This window comes from Lathamus discolor, chromosome 2 (assembly GCF_037157495.1).
Source record: "Lathamus discolor isolate bLatDis1 chromosome 2, bLatDis1.hap1, whole genome shotgun sequence".
Classification (NCBI taxonomy): domain Eukaryota; kingdom Metazoa; phylum Chordata; class Aves; order Psittaciformes; family Psittacidae; genus Lathamus; species Lathamus discolor.
The window spans coordinates 99995147-100012641 of NC_088885.1; the positions used below are offsets into that span (position 1 = coordinate 99995147).

General features: G+C 37.1%; 1 protein-coding gene across 2 annotated transcripts in view; it reads right to left on the reverse strand.

Annotated features, from left to right (window-relative positions):
* The window catches only part of ZNF407 (zinc finger protein 407), a 334504-nt gene that overhangs the window by 88666 nt on the left and 228343 nt on the right, over positions 1-17495 (reverse strand). For both annotated transcript variants that reach the window (XM_065667878.1, XM_065667877.1), the window contains exon 8: positions 10206-10384. In XM_065667878.1, coding sequence (XP_065523950.1) covers positions 10206-10384 — 179 coding nt within the window. The remainder of the gene's footprint in view (positions 1-10205; positions 10385-17495) is intronic.

Sequence of the window (17495 nt, forward strand, 5' to 3'; positions counted from 1 at the left end):
AAGTTTTCATTAATGCTCAGGTTCCTATGCAATTTGTATGAAAATTGTACTCGCTTTAAGGTTCCTTTTTACTATAAGAGAATATTACATGAAAATCAAACTGTAATGACTCAGAGAATGAAAACATCTGTGTGAAATCTGCAGTAGTTTCAGTAGTACAAGCCATTTCTTTGACATTAGATATTGATGAGCATGCACTCTTCCCAATAAATGCAAGACCTGCATAAAATAGCTTAAATTCAGTAGACGCACTTTCTATCTTCCCATTTATAAAAAGGGGTTCCCCACTAACTGGCCTGCTGGGAGTTAAAGAGATATGATATCTGCCTCCATGGTTTTTTGACATGATACAAGAATTATAGACAGTCGGCGTGCAATGTATTTATATGAGATATAGTTTCATATTATGCTCTTATATGTTCACCAAGGAAGTGAAGCAATCTTTCTTCTGTGAGACTTCTACCTATCTTCATTTCCTTTAGTGCAAACAGTTATAGACAAGCTCCTCTTTGAGCTGATAATTTTTTAGAGGTCATTCAGCCCATAATTTCAGGCCCTAGTCACTATCCTGATGGTCCTTCCTAGGAAATTGGACCCAGTGGGAACGTTTTTTCCTTCTGCTTAGTCTATGGGTCAGCATTTTCCTTCCCTTGTACTTCTTAATTCCCTTAAGTGGCAATTATTTAAGGTACAGTTAGAGAAGGTGCAATCTACATTCATCCAATAAAACCTAAATATTAAAAAGGACAGAAAAATCCAGCATGGTTACTAAGGATATATGGGAAAGCATTTAGCATTTGAAAGGTACCAAAGATCTGGTAAATGAAAAGATGGGAAAAATTATGAAGAACTATTGGAAGTAAAAGAGGAATTAGAAGTACAAAAGAACATGGGTATCAGTCAGACAAGGCATCTTACTTACAAAGGTCAAGATCCAAGATGCCAAGTCAAGAAATTAATGGAAAGTCGGTGCAGCACACACTGGATCAATGAAAGCAAACAAAAAGAAAGCCCAAAAGAAATTTCAAAAATCAGCATGGAATGCCAATGATTTGTGATTCATTGGAGCAATTATTGCTGAGGACTCTTCTCCTCACTCATGACCTGAAGCAGTAAGGCACTGAGCACAAAAGTAACACTGGATTCAGTCCTTCTATGCCTAACATTACTCATATTTGATCAACATTTTTCTGATTGTGAAATTATCTGCTACTATTTGTGTCATTTTCTGTGTATCAAGAAAATAATTCCTTTGTGTAATTTAAAAAAAAAATTGAAAATTAAGACAATGGCTTGCAAGCAAATGAAAGCAGATTTGCAAATGTTAATGGTTTCTTTTTCAAGAGTCACTCTTTCAGTGCAGGTTGCTGAGATGTTGGTAGCATCTTACAGGAAGAGAAAATTTTAAGTGCTCTCTAAATAACACACAGCTATAGTCAAAGAGGCCAAGATGTGGTAGCATTATGTAGGCAATATACACTCTGCTATGTGCTTATATTGAAATACAGTGCCCCAGGTCTTTGAAGTACAGTTAGCTCAAATCTCCATGTAAGCAAATAATTTGTTCATAATGGGGATGCCACCATTAATTATTTAGGTTTATTTATATATTTTTTTCATATAAATAAAAGTTACAAAAAATATTTCTCTAATGTATTAGCTATATATAAACACATATTTATATACCATTTTATATAATATATATTTGTGCTTTATATATTCCTAAACTAAAAATTTACAACACTTTCTAAATCAACATTTTCACATTCTTTTTCAGTTTCATATTATACTCTAATACAAAAAACCAAAAACAAACAAAAAAACCCACACAAATAAAACAAACAAACAAACAAACAAAACCAAACAACAAAAAAACCCAAACCTAAGAACTTTATATTTCTTAGGACTCCATCATAACTTTCCTGAATGATACACTAAGAATTCTATTCTTACAAGACCTCTGAATAGTAAAGCAATTTAGGTATTCAGAGTACAGAGCAATCTCAACATAAAAATATCATGAATTACTCCTATGCATTATAAATTCCTATTTTTTTATTCCTTCTGTAAAGTTAATTTCTGGTTTTTACTTGTTTAAAAAGTTTTTTTGATGACCCTGATATCCCATTTTTGTGTGTTTTTCTCAGAATTTTAAAATGTTGATATTTGAATACTAATATTTCCTTTTATTATTTATATTTGGCACATACTATTAAGAATATGTACTTTCTAGCAGAATTAAATATTTGTGTCCTTCTAGACAGCTGTCACGTAAGGGCTTTCTTCTACTTCTGTACTTTAATATTTCAGTCTTGCTTTAAAAGTTTCATGTTAGGATATCCTATTTTTAGCACTAAATAGGCAATAATATGTCTCATTCTTCACAGAGGATATTTTACACATTAGTGTAATGAAATAATAGCTTGGAATAAGATTGCCTTCTTTTCATTGGTGAACCTGACATCCTCACAGAGGTAACAGTAGGGATCTGGCATGTGGATACCAACACAACACAAGGAAGTTGCAAAGCATATGCCCATCTGAGGGTGTTTTGAGGGCAAGTAAGGTGGGCATAGAGCTTAATAGAAAATTTCTGTGTGGCATAGCCTCCTTCCATGTCAGCTAAATGGTTCCTCACCTTGGAAACCAGGATGCCACAGGGAAGAATGACAGGAAAGCAGGGGCATGCCAACATCCAAATTAAATGTTTAGACATGGGGAAAGAGATTCGAGCTGCTCAGGAGTAAAAACACATCCCATGAAAAACTAGCTGCTCTGTTACAAGCTGGGACAGTTCTTCAGAAAGGAATGACTAGGAATTTCCTAGAGCCGTGGGCCATGGGCAGAAAGGCATTGAACAGAATGCAGGATTGTGACTACAAATGCCATGGGTACTATGCAGAAGATGAAAATCACTTATGTGATGGCCCTGCAGCTTCACACCAACTCTCTGATGGAAAAATGGTGCACAAAATGACAGACGTTATACCTCTACTGATCAGAGGCGTTAAAAGGTGTTCTATACATTGGTCCAGGCAGTATTTTCCTCTTCATTTAAAACTATATTCTAAATATTAGTAGTGGTGGGGTTTGCATATTAGATGATTTAATATTTGCAGCAAAATATTTCAACTCCTTCTTTCATGTCACTCAGCAATATATGCTGACTGTTCAGGAAAAGGAACTAGGGGACTATGAAAGGAGTCCTTAAGCTCTTCAACAGCAGTAGCAAAAGGTACATAATAATAAAAAAGAAAAAATACTTTCATGACCTCATTTATTTTTTTCACTTTACTTGCTACCTGAAAAGAACTAACTCTATGGTCATGACCACCTAAATAAGGATACTGGCCATGGAAGCTCCAAACTTACAAACCCTTCTGATAGAAGACAGTTATAAAAACAATTAAATTACTTCAGTTATAGGTTTTCTTTTAAAACACACATTAATTTTTCCAGAAACACAATAATGTGCAATCTACATAGGTTACAAGGAACCTAGTTTTCTCCTTTACAAACAGAAAATCATTTATACTAGGTTTTTATTTCAAGCACACACTAAAATTATTATTCTTCACAAAAGAGGAAAGGGAGTGTCTGCCAATCAACATGACATGCTATTGAAAGACTGGCACTAATAGCTATGACAAGAACAAACCTGTTTGAAGCAAAGCTGCTGCTGCCTCTTTTTTTAAGTACACCAGCCATCAAAAATAATGTTTTATCTGACTAGAAACCAAAGCAATATTCTGCTACTGTAAAAGCTTCTACCTGATTTGCCTATATCTAGCAAAGACAGATTTTTAATACTGTTTTAAATTACAGCATTTAAAGTATTTTATTTAAAGTATTTTATTTAAACAGTGATAAAGACTAAGAACATTACTATTCTGAGAAAAAAGTTAAATATGCTTGCAAACAGACTGTGTTTGGAGGCTTGACTTCAGGTATGAATTACAAGTTTGGATAGGTACTCGACTGACTTGTATTTCCATTATTCCATTGATAAATATCACTAACTGATTTTATATTTTTGTAGCTTGATAAATTCAGCGAGTGTAAGAATAAACAGGGTTCATGATTTCATTTTTTCAAGTTTTTTTCAACTTTATATTTTCTACTAAATGCAAGAGAAAGGACAAGAGAAAAAAAAGAAAAATTTTGAAGTAGAAAAGCATTAGAACACTAGTATAAACATTATATTATCACGTTATGTGTGTCCAATTCACATTCTAAGTAAGTCTTCAGTTTCCACTCAGCAACAGAGTTATACCTTGATAAAATCACATAATAGATCACACCATAACTTTTAGCAATCAATTTTTTCTCTTAATAATTTGATAAATGTAGCTGTCAAGTTGGATAAAGATCACAATTGTATTTGGGATTAACTATTTGAACTTTCAGAGTTCCATTCATGAATATTGCAACTGTTACCACCGATAGGATCACAATTTTGTCCGTTGCTGATGATGTAATCACGTTGTGGGTAACTAGTACAGCCTTGCTCCTCAAAAGCTACAGAAACTGAAAGAGGAACATATTGTGGGCACAGCCTTTCAAAAAGTGCACTTATAGTTTTGAAAAATACTTCTTAAACATGCATAGAAAGGACTCAGGTAAGTGTCTCCTTTTCACTGCTCTCTGGGAAGAATTAAACCATCCCTTAACTCTCTTCCCCTAATCTAAAAAGGAAAAGAGCAGAATGTAGGCCCAGCTTGGTGGATAGATGATTAATTGAACTGTCTTTCCATTGATATCAGATCTCAGAAGCCAATAACACAATAAGGCAACTGACAACCAAAAGAGCAGAATTTCATACAGATTCTTCAAACACTTTCTATAATTAATTAAATGAACGTATATACCAGTGTATTTCATCGAGGATTTAACAAAACACCACAAAGAAACTTATTATAGAAAGGTATATCTCCACTCAGACACAGGTACTTCAGGCTCAGAGAGAGTAAGAGTTTAGCACCGATGGTGGAAGTGTGATCTCTCTGAGAAAGAACACTTTGGGGTACTTACACGTCTCCTCAGCTACTCCTTTGCTATCGCAACACCTAAGTACTTGAGATTCACAAACACAAGCCGTACTAAAAGGCTGTAGATTAACACTGCTTCAAGATTTAAGAGCAGAAAGGACTATTAGATAATAGTCTGACTTCTGGCGTATCAAAGCCCCTTAAATAACACTTAATTAGTTTAGCAGTGAACCCAGCAACCTTGGGTCCTCCTGAAACCTATCTTCCAGAAAGACATCCAGTCTTCTCTAGGCTCAAAGGGAAGGAACAGGGATAATTTCTTTTGCTAGTTGCTGCCAGAGCTCAATCGACCTCCTATGTAAGTGTTTCCACCTTGTTTCTCATTTCAATTTGTCTGACTACGCTTTCAGTAACTGATTTTTCTTAGGCTTTTCTCAGCTAGATTAAGAGCAGTGGATGTCTGATATTTTCTCCCTGTGAAGCAACTCATACACTATAATCAAGTACCCATCTATCATTTTGGTCATGAATTATGTAACTCTTCATAAGCACTAAGCGTTCAATCGCCATGTAGGCAGCCAACTGCCAAAACACTATCGTCACGATCTTTGTTCTGTAGATGCCCAGCCCCAGAGGCACCTATAATTTTCATGGAGTCACAGGCATGCAAAACTATACTTCCAAGGATTCCCACAAACACATCTATGAAGCAAAGGGAAGCGGCTCATGCTTTTAGATCTGCCAGGATCCAAAGAGTAAGAGATCCTCCACTCTACTCACACGGCCCAGGGTGGCAGACTCTCAAAACATACTGTGTAACTTCATCATTTTCAAAGCTAAAACAGACTTACCAAAGAGTACAATGAATTGATCTGCTTTTCCTTTTTTTTTAAAAGAAAACCCAAAAGACTTCCAAGAGAGATTTTGCATGACTGCCAAGTCTAAATTTAGCAAAACATCTCCAAATTTTCATTCAACACCTTAAACAGTTCCCTAATCACAACTGACTCTTGTGAAGCCATTCTCAAGCAAAAGATCTGTGACTCAAACTGTATCAGCACCGCACCTATTTTTCACATGGGAAAACGCGAACAGAGAGCAAGACTGTTATAGACTCAGTGAAAAACGGGGTTATTCTGATTTCCTAGAGTAGCGCTCATTCTTGGGATCCATGTTCATTTTTAACAGTGCAGCACAGAAGTAACGATACAGAAAAAAAGAGCATCATCACATAACTTTCCACATGATCATGAAAATAATAATGAGCAAACTGCTCCTCTTCTCTCTGAAGAGATTTTTGCCTCACGGCCATTTTAGTATTCACAGAAGACTACTATGAACACAGTGAGATGCCATGGTCTCTACAGCTATTGGAATAATGGAGATGTCAAGCCATAGATATTGCACTCTTTAGATATAAATAATGCATCATAATAGTATCATAATGTTTATATGACAAGAGCTCCTAAATGATGAACATTTAGTTCAAACTGAAATCATCACTACCAAGTGATGCTGCTGCAAAGCAGACAAAGCACTGAGAAAGACAGCTGAGGTACTGATCCCTTTTAAGTTCCACTACAGTTATGAGCCCTTCCCCTGCCCCACTGCTCAAAGTATTCAGACTCAGTTCTACTGAGTACTGAGATGTTGCATCAGTTGGAAGAAAAAAAGATATCTAAGACTTTTAGCAATGCTATGCATACAAGAATCAATCCAAAGATTTCTTCAGCTTTGAGACTTTCCATACAGACAAGTCCACAATAAGCAAATCAGAAATATTCTTTTATCAAATCGCCTCATTAAAAAAAAAAAAATCACCAAAATTATATTAATCAACATAATATGACAATTCAATCATATTAATTTTCCATTTGTAATGACAAATTTTCAGATTTGCACATTGATTACAAGAATAACATGAATAGTTTTCATCGGAACCAAATTTCCATGACTAAAACATTAACGGCAGTAAGCTTACTTCTGTTCTAGAACATTTATAAAATATATTGGCATCTCAAATGTGATATTAAAAAGGAAATAAATGAATATTATGGATAATCAACAATCACTGGATTTCTGGCTTTTTTTTCAAATAAATTTTCAATTTCAACACAGACCTTGAGAAAATGGGTCAGAGAGTATCAAGAAGCAGGCAGAAAGGTTTTACAGAACAATACACAATGACATTTAAAAAAGATGGTGATCTGTATGAAAATTAGAGATTGGATGCATAAACTGGTATTTGAAGTGTAATCTAGCAAATTCAATCTATAATTTTATGTGCAGATGCTTATATCTCTTTGTTGGTTTGTGTGCATAAAAGGTTTGCTTCTCGAATGCAGTGCACTTCAAAACAAAGAGACAAAAGTATCTTCTGGACTGCCATTGTTTTAAAATATGTAATGATACTTCATTGAGTTCATAAGGAATATAGCTGGATAGTTAAATACCTCCCTCTATGACAGAGCCTATAACAAAAAGAGGAAAGAAAGTCTGAAGGCATTGCACCTATTTTGCACATAGTTTTGTGGTATTTCCATATATCAATTCCTCCCATTATACAGGATTTCAAAGATGCAGAACAGCAAGTGCTATCACGTTTCAATTACAGAATCATCCTTACTCATGTAGAACCTAACTTGTTCTGACTTCCAGCTTCCACAGCCTCTCCCTTTGAAATGCAGCTTCTTCAAGCTTCTTACTGCCATTGACCCCATAAAGCAGTACAGTAGCAGGCAAAGAAAGCTAAGCAGAAATTAGTATGAGAGCATTATAGTACAAATAGCATTAGTTTTGAATTAGAAATCCAAATGATAATCTGAATTTTACAGATAAGAAACAGGCTTGATATTTAGTCCCACACACATCTTAAAGGCCCCCACAGCTTCATTCTTGGTGGCTTGTGCTGAAGGAGTTTGTGACTGGTTCTGCAAGGCTGGAGTTGTCTTTTTGGCAACTTTTTGGCTGTCTTTTTGCCAGTGATGAGACTTATTCTACTCCTATTCTGCTCAAAGAAGTAAAGGGGCTAGCTTTCCTGTTACAAAGCAGTATTAGAACACAAAAGACAGACAAACATGTTTAAGTTTAAAATAATTGGTCTTGTATGACACTTTCAGACTCCTAGCATCCTAAAGGGTTCTATGTCGTGTTGTGGATTCTCTGTGGGTGCAGCCAATGACCAATAAGTCACCAGTAAACATGAACCAAAGAACAAATCTTATTTTGATAAGGGATGTTGGCCAGGGCATGGGAGTTATCCCCTCATTCCTCTAAAAATCTTTTGTAAAACCTTTAATTCTCAGATGTCCAGCAGTCAGAAATGGATTGAAAAGAAGAAATTAAAACCTCTGTAATTAAAGTCTGATGTGAATGCACAATTATCACCTAAGTCTCGCTTTAATAGTGTTTCTTCCTGAAAGGCAAATAAAGTATCACCTTTTTAGCAATAGGATTATTCAAACAATATTTCAACATTTCTGTTGCATACCAATTCTAGGCCAGCCTGGCAAGAATTAGGTGACAACTAGTTTTTGCTAGTACTAATATGTTTGTACAGCACCCTGTTTAGTGCAAGGGAATTTCTACTGTATAAGAATGAACGTACATAAAATAGATATTGTTAGTATACAACACACTGATGACAGGTTTCCTTTGTTGAACGACAAGCAAGTTGAATAGTTTTAACCACAGCATGCTGCAATGAGAACTTCATTTATTTAGATACAGTCTTGAACAAATAACACGAAAACTTACACAGATTATGTAATTTTGGAAAAATTCTCGTGATTCTACCACTGTTATAGCTATCTGTGTTATGTCTGTATATCTCTCTATTGACAGCATTATAGGCTTTCATATTATTTTAAGGGAGATTATTGTAGTAAAAATCCAACAGTGTCTGAATTTAAGCTCGGAGCTGAATATTCATTCACGTTAATGAGAACTATGGTGAAATGTGACCAGTTTTCTGACCTATTTTGAAATTGGTATTCCGCCAACTGGCATTTTGTTTGCACATCCAGATATTATCCACCATATGCTGACATGACATGATGATTGGTTCCAAAATGAAGTGGAATACTTGGCAAATAGAAATATATGGTACAAATAATACACTGCCTCTAGTCAGGAAAGCAAGCAGTCATTTTGAGAAGACTGAGAGGTTTTAAAATAACTTGAGCGTACACACTGCACAAAGCTGAAAGAAAGCCCTCTAGGTTATGGCTTTTTAGAAGTATTAGGGTCTCAAATTATGAGATCAGTTCCTTACAGAAGAAGAAAAAAATCTGACACGGCAGTACTAATAGTAGTACTTCAGTCGAAGATTAATTTGCATCTTAGGGAGAATTTGGCCCACGTAGCTTCTTCCTCCTCTGGATTCCCCAAATCTTTCTTCTCACCATCTGTTCTTTTTTCCCACTGCTCTGACTTGTCTTCCCGCCCAGTGATGTCTAAGTTATCTGCCTCTCCTGAGTTAAGATCACATTTCATTCAAGCTCCAGCCTAATTTTGTATTACTTCTCCCAACCTTTTGCCATTGAACTCTTTATTTTTCTCCTAACTTGATGCTCCTGTTAAACTTCTGCCTTCTATTCTGAACTGCAGAATCTCAACCAAAAAACCTCTTGTTCCTAAACTGGAAACACCTCAACTTTTTTCTTATAATTCTTGTTTCCAAAGCAATGTTTCTATTTTACCTTTCTCCAGTGACTTCCATGTGTATGCTCTCCAACGTGAAGCCTCAAAACATCCGCGTAAGTTATTGATTGGTCTCTGCTGTTGTCTTTTCATATCAAATACTGTCTGCTTTTTTGCAATGAAAAATTTGAAGTGGTACATTATTTTGCCACTGTATTTCTTAGTAATTTTGTGTTTCTGTTCTTGGATGAACAGGTTGGGCAGAAGGACTTCATACAAATGTTAAAAAATATTTCTGTATAAAAGTTCAACCAGATTTCAAAATCAGGCATCTAAATAGCACACTTCCGATGTTTATATATTGAACAGCAAGCTTTGCTTATGAAACATGAAAGGATTTCAGTTCTTGATGCATGACCTTCACCCCTTGTGAAAACTTGAAGAGGACAAAGCCCATTTTAAAATCATGTTCTTCAGAATAAATGATAATAACATAACAACTAGCTTTCTTATTGCAATCACTTAAGCATGCTCTTACACAGAAGAATTTGTAAGCAAAGGGAAGAATGACCTTACCAGCATGCAAGTACGCCAGATCAGGATTTTCAATGTCTGGGTGTAGCTCTTTCAGGTGGTTACGAAACTCCACAGGGATATTGGTTCCATAGTCACATTTAGGACAGTTATACATTTTTACTCCTTCATGCTTTCCTGTATGTAAGATGTGCTTACGTATATTTTCAGCGCAGTTAGACCTAAAAAGAAATGAAAAAAATAAATGTTTTATAGCAATTTATACCCCACTTGTTCAAATAAAATCTAGTGTTATAAAAGAAAACAAGTAGTCATTCATTTTTCACTATCTGCCCAATTTTTGCATCCCTTTAGCTTTTGCATAAATGTCATGCAAAACATAGCATGAAGGCTCCCAAAGCTGTTTCAGGTTAACTAAGCAACACATCTGAAACATAAACATTTAGAATTTTTTACATTTGCAGAAGTCTTAAGATTTTAATTTTTCTTGATGGTAGCAAGTGATGGACAGAAATTAAGCAGAAGTCTTTAGCTTAGAAAAACCGAAATGCACAGATGCCTGTAACGTTCCCAGCAGAGCTCACATGAACCTTTCATTTGCAGTTCCTTGATTCCACAGCAGTTGCTATGAATGATTTTTGTAAGAATATTCCACCAACTCTCATCTCATTTTATGAACTATTTCTACAAGAGAGAATTGAGTTGCTCAAGCTTATACCTTTTTGAAAATACACACAATTTCCGATTTGTATCTTAAGCATGGCTTTTGTGGAAGCAGTGGAGTTTCAATGCATAAAAATCAGAATACATAGACAAGTAGTTTTACGCATTTAGAAGAAATGTTTCTAATGATATTTCTGAAAAAAGAAATGTGAGTAGAAAAAGGTTTCACTTTTCTTTTATCCACAAAGAGATGCACAATATGACAGTCATTTTCAATTTCCAGTCTTTAAAATTTTGCAGTCTCATTCCAGAATTCCCTACTTCTCCGAAGTTGGTGATGAATCCCATACAAAATACACTGCTTCTTCATTTATGTAAAACAGAAATAACCATTATATTTATTCTTGAATCAAAATAATAGCCTGTGTACAAATTTTTTAGACTTTGTACAGTACGCTACTAATATTGTCAAACTAAGAACAGTAATTCAGTTTAACTGAAAAAAGTACACTCAAGTGAACTATATAAATATATAATACTTTACAAATGCTGAAATAAGACAACTGTGGTATTTTGAACAGCCAATTGTTCACCTGTCATGGTTAGGAATACAATAGTAACACGCACCTAGATAAAGAACCCCCAAAATAAACTGGAAGTAGCAGCTTGAAGTTCTGTCGGAGTGCTTGTCTCTCCCTTGGAGATGGTCATAGTAAAGCTGATATCTGCCTTACAGTGTTGCCAAAGCTCACCCTCTGTCATGTCCATCTGCTATATACCAGTATAACGATCAGACTCCTAAGAATGTCAGAGAAGACACTTACATTCACTGAAAAATATGGGAAATATTGGTCCTCAGCATCTTTCAGGATTCTGCCCTAATAAAATTACAATGCTCATAAATGTTAAAATAAAACATCTATTTTATTTTTTTTTTTTTTAAAGGATAGTGTACACTGCAATGAAAGCAGGAGACAATCTGGTAACCTTCTATCATGGGTTATATTTTAAAGGGCAGCAGATTAAAGCAGAGCACACAAATCTGAAATAAAGTATGTGTGTCCTTTTAGCTCAGCTCTCACACTAAGTTAAAGAGAGATATAAAAGTTTTTACTTTGAAATATTTCTGTGAAATATATAAAGAATCTGTGGAAACCTATGTAAGAGTTTTGAGTAGAAAACCCAGCCTGTTCAAGTCATAAAAGGCCAGTTCTATCTCCTTTGATTTGTGAATTTGCTCTAACTACTTTAAACGGAGCAATCCCAAAGTCTAATTTATTCAGTCATCAGTAAAAATCTGTGACTAAACACATCAACATACTAATATAAAAAATTAAAAAAAAATGTATTTTTTTTATGCAGTGAGGCCAGAAAGGCTTAACCAGAAATGAGGAATATGAGATCACAAAGCATTACAAATGGTCTCTCATATTAGGTTGCAATGCAGCAATTGCAATCATAAAGTTAACCATGAAGGTAACAACTGGCAAATGCAAGCACTTGTGACGCCAAGTAATACCTTTATATATGACATGACAAAAGTGTACTGCATATAAAATGCTTTAAAAAAAAAAAAAATATATTCAGTGTGCTTTTAATGTCTGTTTTATGAGGAGTCTTCTCCCAAGTACTGTACAAGTATATTATATGCCTGACACAAAAACACCCCACCAAAACCATGCGCATGTGTGTACTTACGTCACTTCATTTCATATGAGTAAACACAGAGGTCTGTGATGTTAAACAGCACTCTGTTTTCATTAAAGCTATGTCATGATAAATATCTAACTAAAACATTACAGTGTTGCAATAGTGATGATAGTTAAGCATTTGACAGGCTTTGTGTTACAAAATCCACTTCCAGGAGTTCAGAAACTGAGATAAAGATTCCCTTTGTTCCAAAATCTGGCAACTTAGAGCCCAGCCCAAAAGAAATTTTTTGAGTAAAGTCTGTTTGGTTTTTTGAGTTCCACTGAATTATAGCCACAAACAAATAAATGTAGCTTTTAAGAGGCCAGCCTGTGTTCCGCTAAGGCTAAACCAGATGTTTCTAAGTTAAATTACTATTATAATTTCTTAATGTAAGCATGTTTTCATCCTTATGATCCATTTTCCATTTTGAAAATCAAATGTATATATTTCTGGCAATTTGTCCATGGTCTGCAATAACAGGAAGAGACCTCATTAGAGAGACTTAATTAGTCTAAAGCTCTAGTCTATGGATTTATATTCAATGCTGAGGCAGAGAAACAAAACAGAAATTTTGTATTTATTTCTTGCAGTGAGTCTTTTTATCAGATATGAAGAAAGGTTTGACCCCACAGCAATTCTATTAAATGAAGGTGGAAGAGTTTTCAGTTTCCTGTTAGTGCTATACATGGTGAAAGAGAAGATGGGACATGTTACTAGGGCACAGAAAACGTGAGGAGCTGAAAAGCTCAGCCCATACTTCCCATGTAACAAGCCTTTATGAGATCTCCTCATCAAAGACTGATATATTGGGAAGAGCGTACGTCTGCTTTCCACTGCACGCGTCCAGGAGAGCTCCCATATTTCTGTACAGGACAATGCTGTGAAGTAAGGGTGACAGATGACAAGTTTCTCCTGAGAAATGCAGCTACTGCTTAAGAAGAAAAGAAAACCTCTTTTGGCCGAAGATATAAAAGGGTTTTTACCTCTAATGTTCATCGCATAGCTATGCATTCACTATTGCTGTTCTAACTGCACAGCTCATCTTGCCATTGTAAATCCATTCCTACCAACCAGTTACCTGCCTTTCTTCTGCTGCTCTCAATAAATTAAAGGTTGATGCTTATTAAAATATCATAAAGTGGAAATGACTTGCCAATAGTAAAATTGTACTTTAATCTCAGAATTACAGAATGATTGAGGTTGGAAGAGACCTCTAGAAGTTATCTGTTCCAAGTCCCCTACTCAAGCAGGGACACCTAGGGCCAGATACCCAGGACAGTTTTCAGGCAGCTTCTGAAAATCTCAGTCACCCTCACAGTGGAAAACCATTTCCTGACATTCAGAGGGAACCTCCTGTGTTTCAGTGTGTGCCCATTGCCTCTGGTCCTGACACTGGGCACCACTGAAAAGAACCTGGCTCAATCTTCTTTACTCCCTTCTTTCAGGTATGTGTGCACATTGATGACATCCTTCACAAGTCTTTTCTCCAGGCTGAAGAGTTTCAGGTCTCTCAGCCTCTCGTTTTTTGAGAGAGATGCTCCAGCGCCTTTTCATCTTAGTGCCCCTTTGCTGGACTATCTTCAGTATGTCTATGTCTGTCTTGTACCATGGAGACCAGAACTGGACCCAGCGCTCCAGGTGTGGCCTCACCAGTGCTGGGTACGGGGGAGGGATCACATCCCTTGACCTACTGGCAGCAATGCTCCTAATGCAACCAGGACACAGTTATCTTTCTCTGCTTCAAGGAAGAGTTAGTGGCCCATGCTCAACTTGGTGTCCACAAGAACCCACATCCTTTTCCTCAAAGCTGTTTTCCAGCTGGTCAGGCCCCAACATACAGTGGTGCATGGGGTTGTTCCTTCCCACGTGCAGGACTTGGCACTTCCCCTTGTCAGATATGTGGTTCTTGTCAGCCCATTTCTCTAGTTCGTTGAGGTCCATCTGGACTGAGGTGCAACACCCTGGTGTATCAGCCACCTCCCCCAGTTCGTCTATCTGCAAACTTGCTGAGAGTACACTCTGCCACAACATCCAGATCATTAATGAAGGTGTTGAAAAGGACTGGACACAATACTGACCTCTGGGGTACACTGCTAACTTCTGGGTTCCAACTAGACTTCATGCCACTGACCACCACTACCTGTGCCTAGCTGTTCAACAAGAACATTGCATCAAAAAAAGATTGCAGTCATTGTCACTTTGTAAGCAAATCTCATTATATTGGTTAACTGGATAAGAACAGGATACCACAGGAAAAAAAAAAAAGAAAGCTGGGTAGGTATTATAAAAGTCAGCAACACTCAGCTCCCAATAGCACCTTACACCACAAAGAAGCTCAAAGCTCCTCCATAATGGAGCCTAAAACCAACTTCTGCATCCCAAGAATGAGAACAAACAACTTATTCAAGTTTCTAGTGGTGACTGTGCTTACACAGGCATCATTCATAAAGAGACAAGGAAGCCCAAGTACCACATGCCACAAAGCTATGTGCCCTTGATCTGCTTCTTAACAGCACTGATCTGCTTTGCAGGGAGAGTGAAATAAAGTGGAAGGTTAGGAGAAGCATAAAATGCTCAGACATTTTGTCATCCTGAGAAGCTGTTGCCTTTGTCTACTTTGTCTTTCTTCTCACATTGCCTCTCCTATACTTATATATATCTCAGTTCTGTTACAAAAAAATTGGACATTGTGCTAAAAGTAAGAAACAGAATGCCTGGTCTACAGAACAGTGGGAAAATACACACTCCTAGTGCATGGTGTGGGCAGGAGTACTTGTAACTGCCTTTCCCCCTAAGCCAGAAAACACAATTGTTCCTTTAGCTCGTAAAAGTAGCATAAGTTCTGCCCCATGAAGACATTTTCATAGTTGCACTGGCATCTACAGTGTGCCGCTGACCAGATACCTCAGAAAAACTAGGCCTACCTATTGAAAACAGCAGCACTGTTGGGGGTTCTGGGATGGCAGAGCACAGATGTGCACTTTGCAGGAGGCAGAGGTGGGAGTTCAAAGTCAGCAGCAGGGAAACACGGGTGGAACAATGAGCCTTGGAGCTAATTTGTGGCAGGTGGGGAACCGTCAGCATGAAGGTCCCCACAGTAAGTGCTGTCTATGGTCATTATTCCCCCATCATCTCTTCCTTCTCTCCCACCTTGCTGGGCTCAGCCAGCCAGCCTCACCAGCAGGCAGTGCAAGCTGCAAGAGGGCAGAGATTCGGGCTTTCCTTCGCCATGCGGGGATGGAGATCAAGGCTGGATGCAGAGGGCTGTGCCTTGCCCTCCTCCCAGCCAGCAGCACTGGTTTAAGCAGACCAGGTAAACAGCCGAATCAGTAGCCTACTGCAGAGTTGGGGCTGCCCAATACCAGAGCTATTTGCTGTCCTCATCTTTTACGTGGCATTTTGGATAAAAATTATGAAGTAAGAGAAATTTATGAAACATTTTCTGTTAATTCTAAATTTGCCCATGCAGAATAGGAATATTTCTGTGTTTTCTAAGGGTTTTGTACATGAGAATACATTAGCTTACATTCAACAGCTGAACGAAATATAGCAGGAAGCAACCTATTTTTATTAAGATGTTTTACTAATAGGAAACTGAAATTAGAACTCTTCCATTATGCAGTGCCTGACATTTTCAGGAAGATGCTTGCTGCAAGACATGAAAATGGAAGGTTTTAGAGGTGCAAATGAGGCAAAATGTTAATTATCTAGCCCAGTAAGTTTTAAAAATTTTAGCACCTTGTAGGGCTCTTATTTGCACAAAATAAACCTTTTTCAAAAGGTTTTCTCCAGGACATTAGGTACAACACCCTCCCTCTGCAGAGAAACACAAGTAGCCTAAAGGACTTATGGCAGCTCCATGGATGTCACTATTTACGACATAAAAAGAAACACAGTGATACAGCCGACCAATTGAAAAGATCTCTATTTTACCCCTGTTCATCAGTATGAATCAAGTTCACTCTCATACGGAGAGTACTCTGAAGGCCTTCTGCACTGTTTATACCCGACTATGCAACATGCAAGAAGTACACAGACATTGTAGTATTTTGATTGAAAAAACAGCCAAGCCTCCAGATATTGCCTTCCAGAAATAAAAGCAGTTATGACAGAATCATAGAATGGTACAGGTTGGAAAGACCACCTAGTTCCAACCCCCTGCCATGGGCAGGAACACCTCACAGTAGACCACGTCACCCAAGTCACTGTCCAGCCTGGCCTTGAACACTGACAGCAACAGCGCATTTACCACTTCTTTGGGCAACAGTTAGAGTGCCTCACCACTCTTGCAGTGAAGAACTTCTTCCTTATATCTAACCTGAACTTCCCCAGTTTTAATTTAAACCCATTACGCCTTGTCCTATCGCTACAGTCCCTGATGATGAAAGCAAGCTTTTCATGAGTGATATGTATCATCACAGATTCTTAACTGCAGTTATTCACCAAAAGCTTGCAGGTGCCTCTTTCACAAAAAATGCCATCTAACTTGGAAAACCCTCTTTAAATCAAAACTGCAATAAGGTAATTGCACTAGAAAAAAAGAAATGCAAAGTCACTTAATATATTTAGCGGGACCTCATGGATAGCACAGTTCATATAAGAAGTTTGCCCAGTGATGCTTTCCTCAACACTTAACACTTTCTGGTACTAAAACATGATTTTCAAAGACACATTGGAATCTGATGGAAAGCAACAATTTATTGAAATCATGGGCAAATTACTGTATAGCTGATCATTCTCGCTTTTACAAACTGTCATATTTGTTATACTGCTGCATCCAGAGAGTATTACATTTCCAACACATCTTGCTCAGCTGAAGAATCCTCTGCTATCTGGACCTCTCGTGGATGAGCTACACACACCCAGTTCCTTTCATCCCACTTTGGGAAATCATCATATTCTTCCTCAACTCTTTGAACTTGCAAAGATTGCTTTAAGCTTTGAATACCAGAGTGCGTTTCACACCAGTGCTGCATA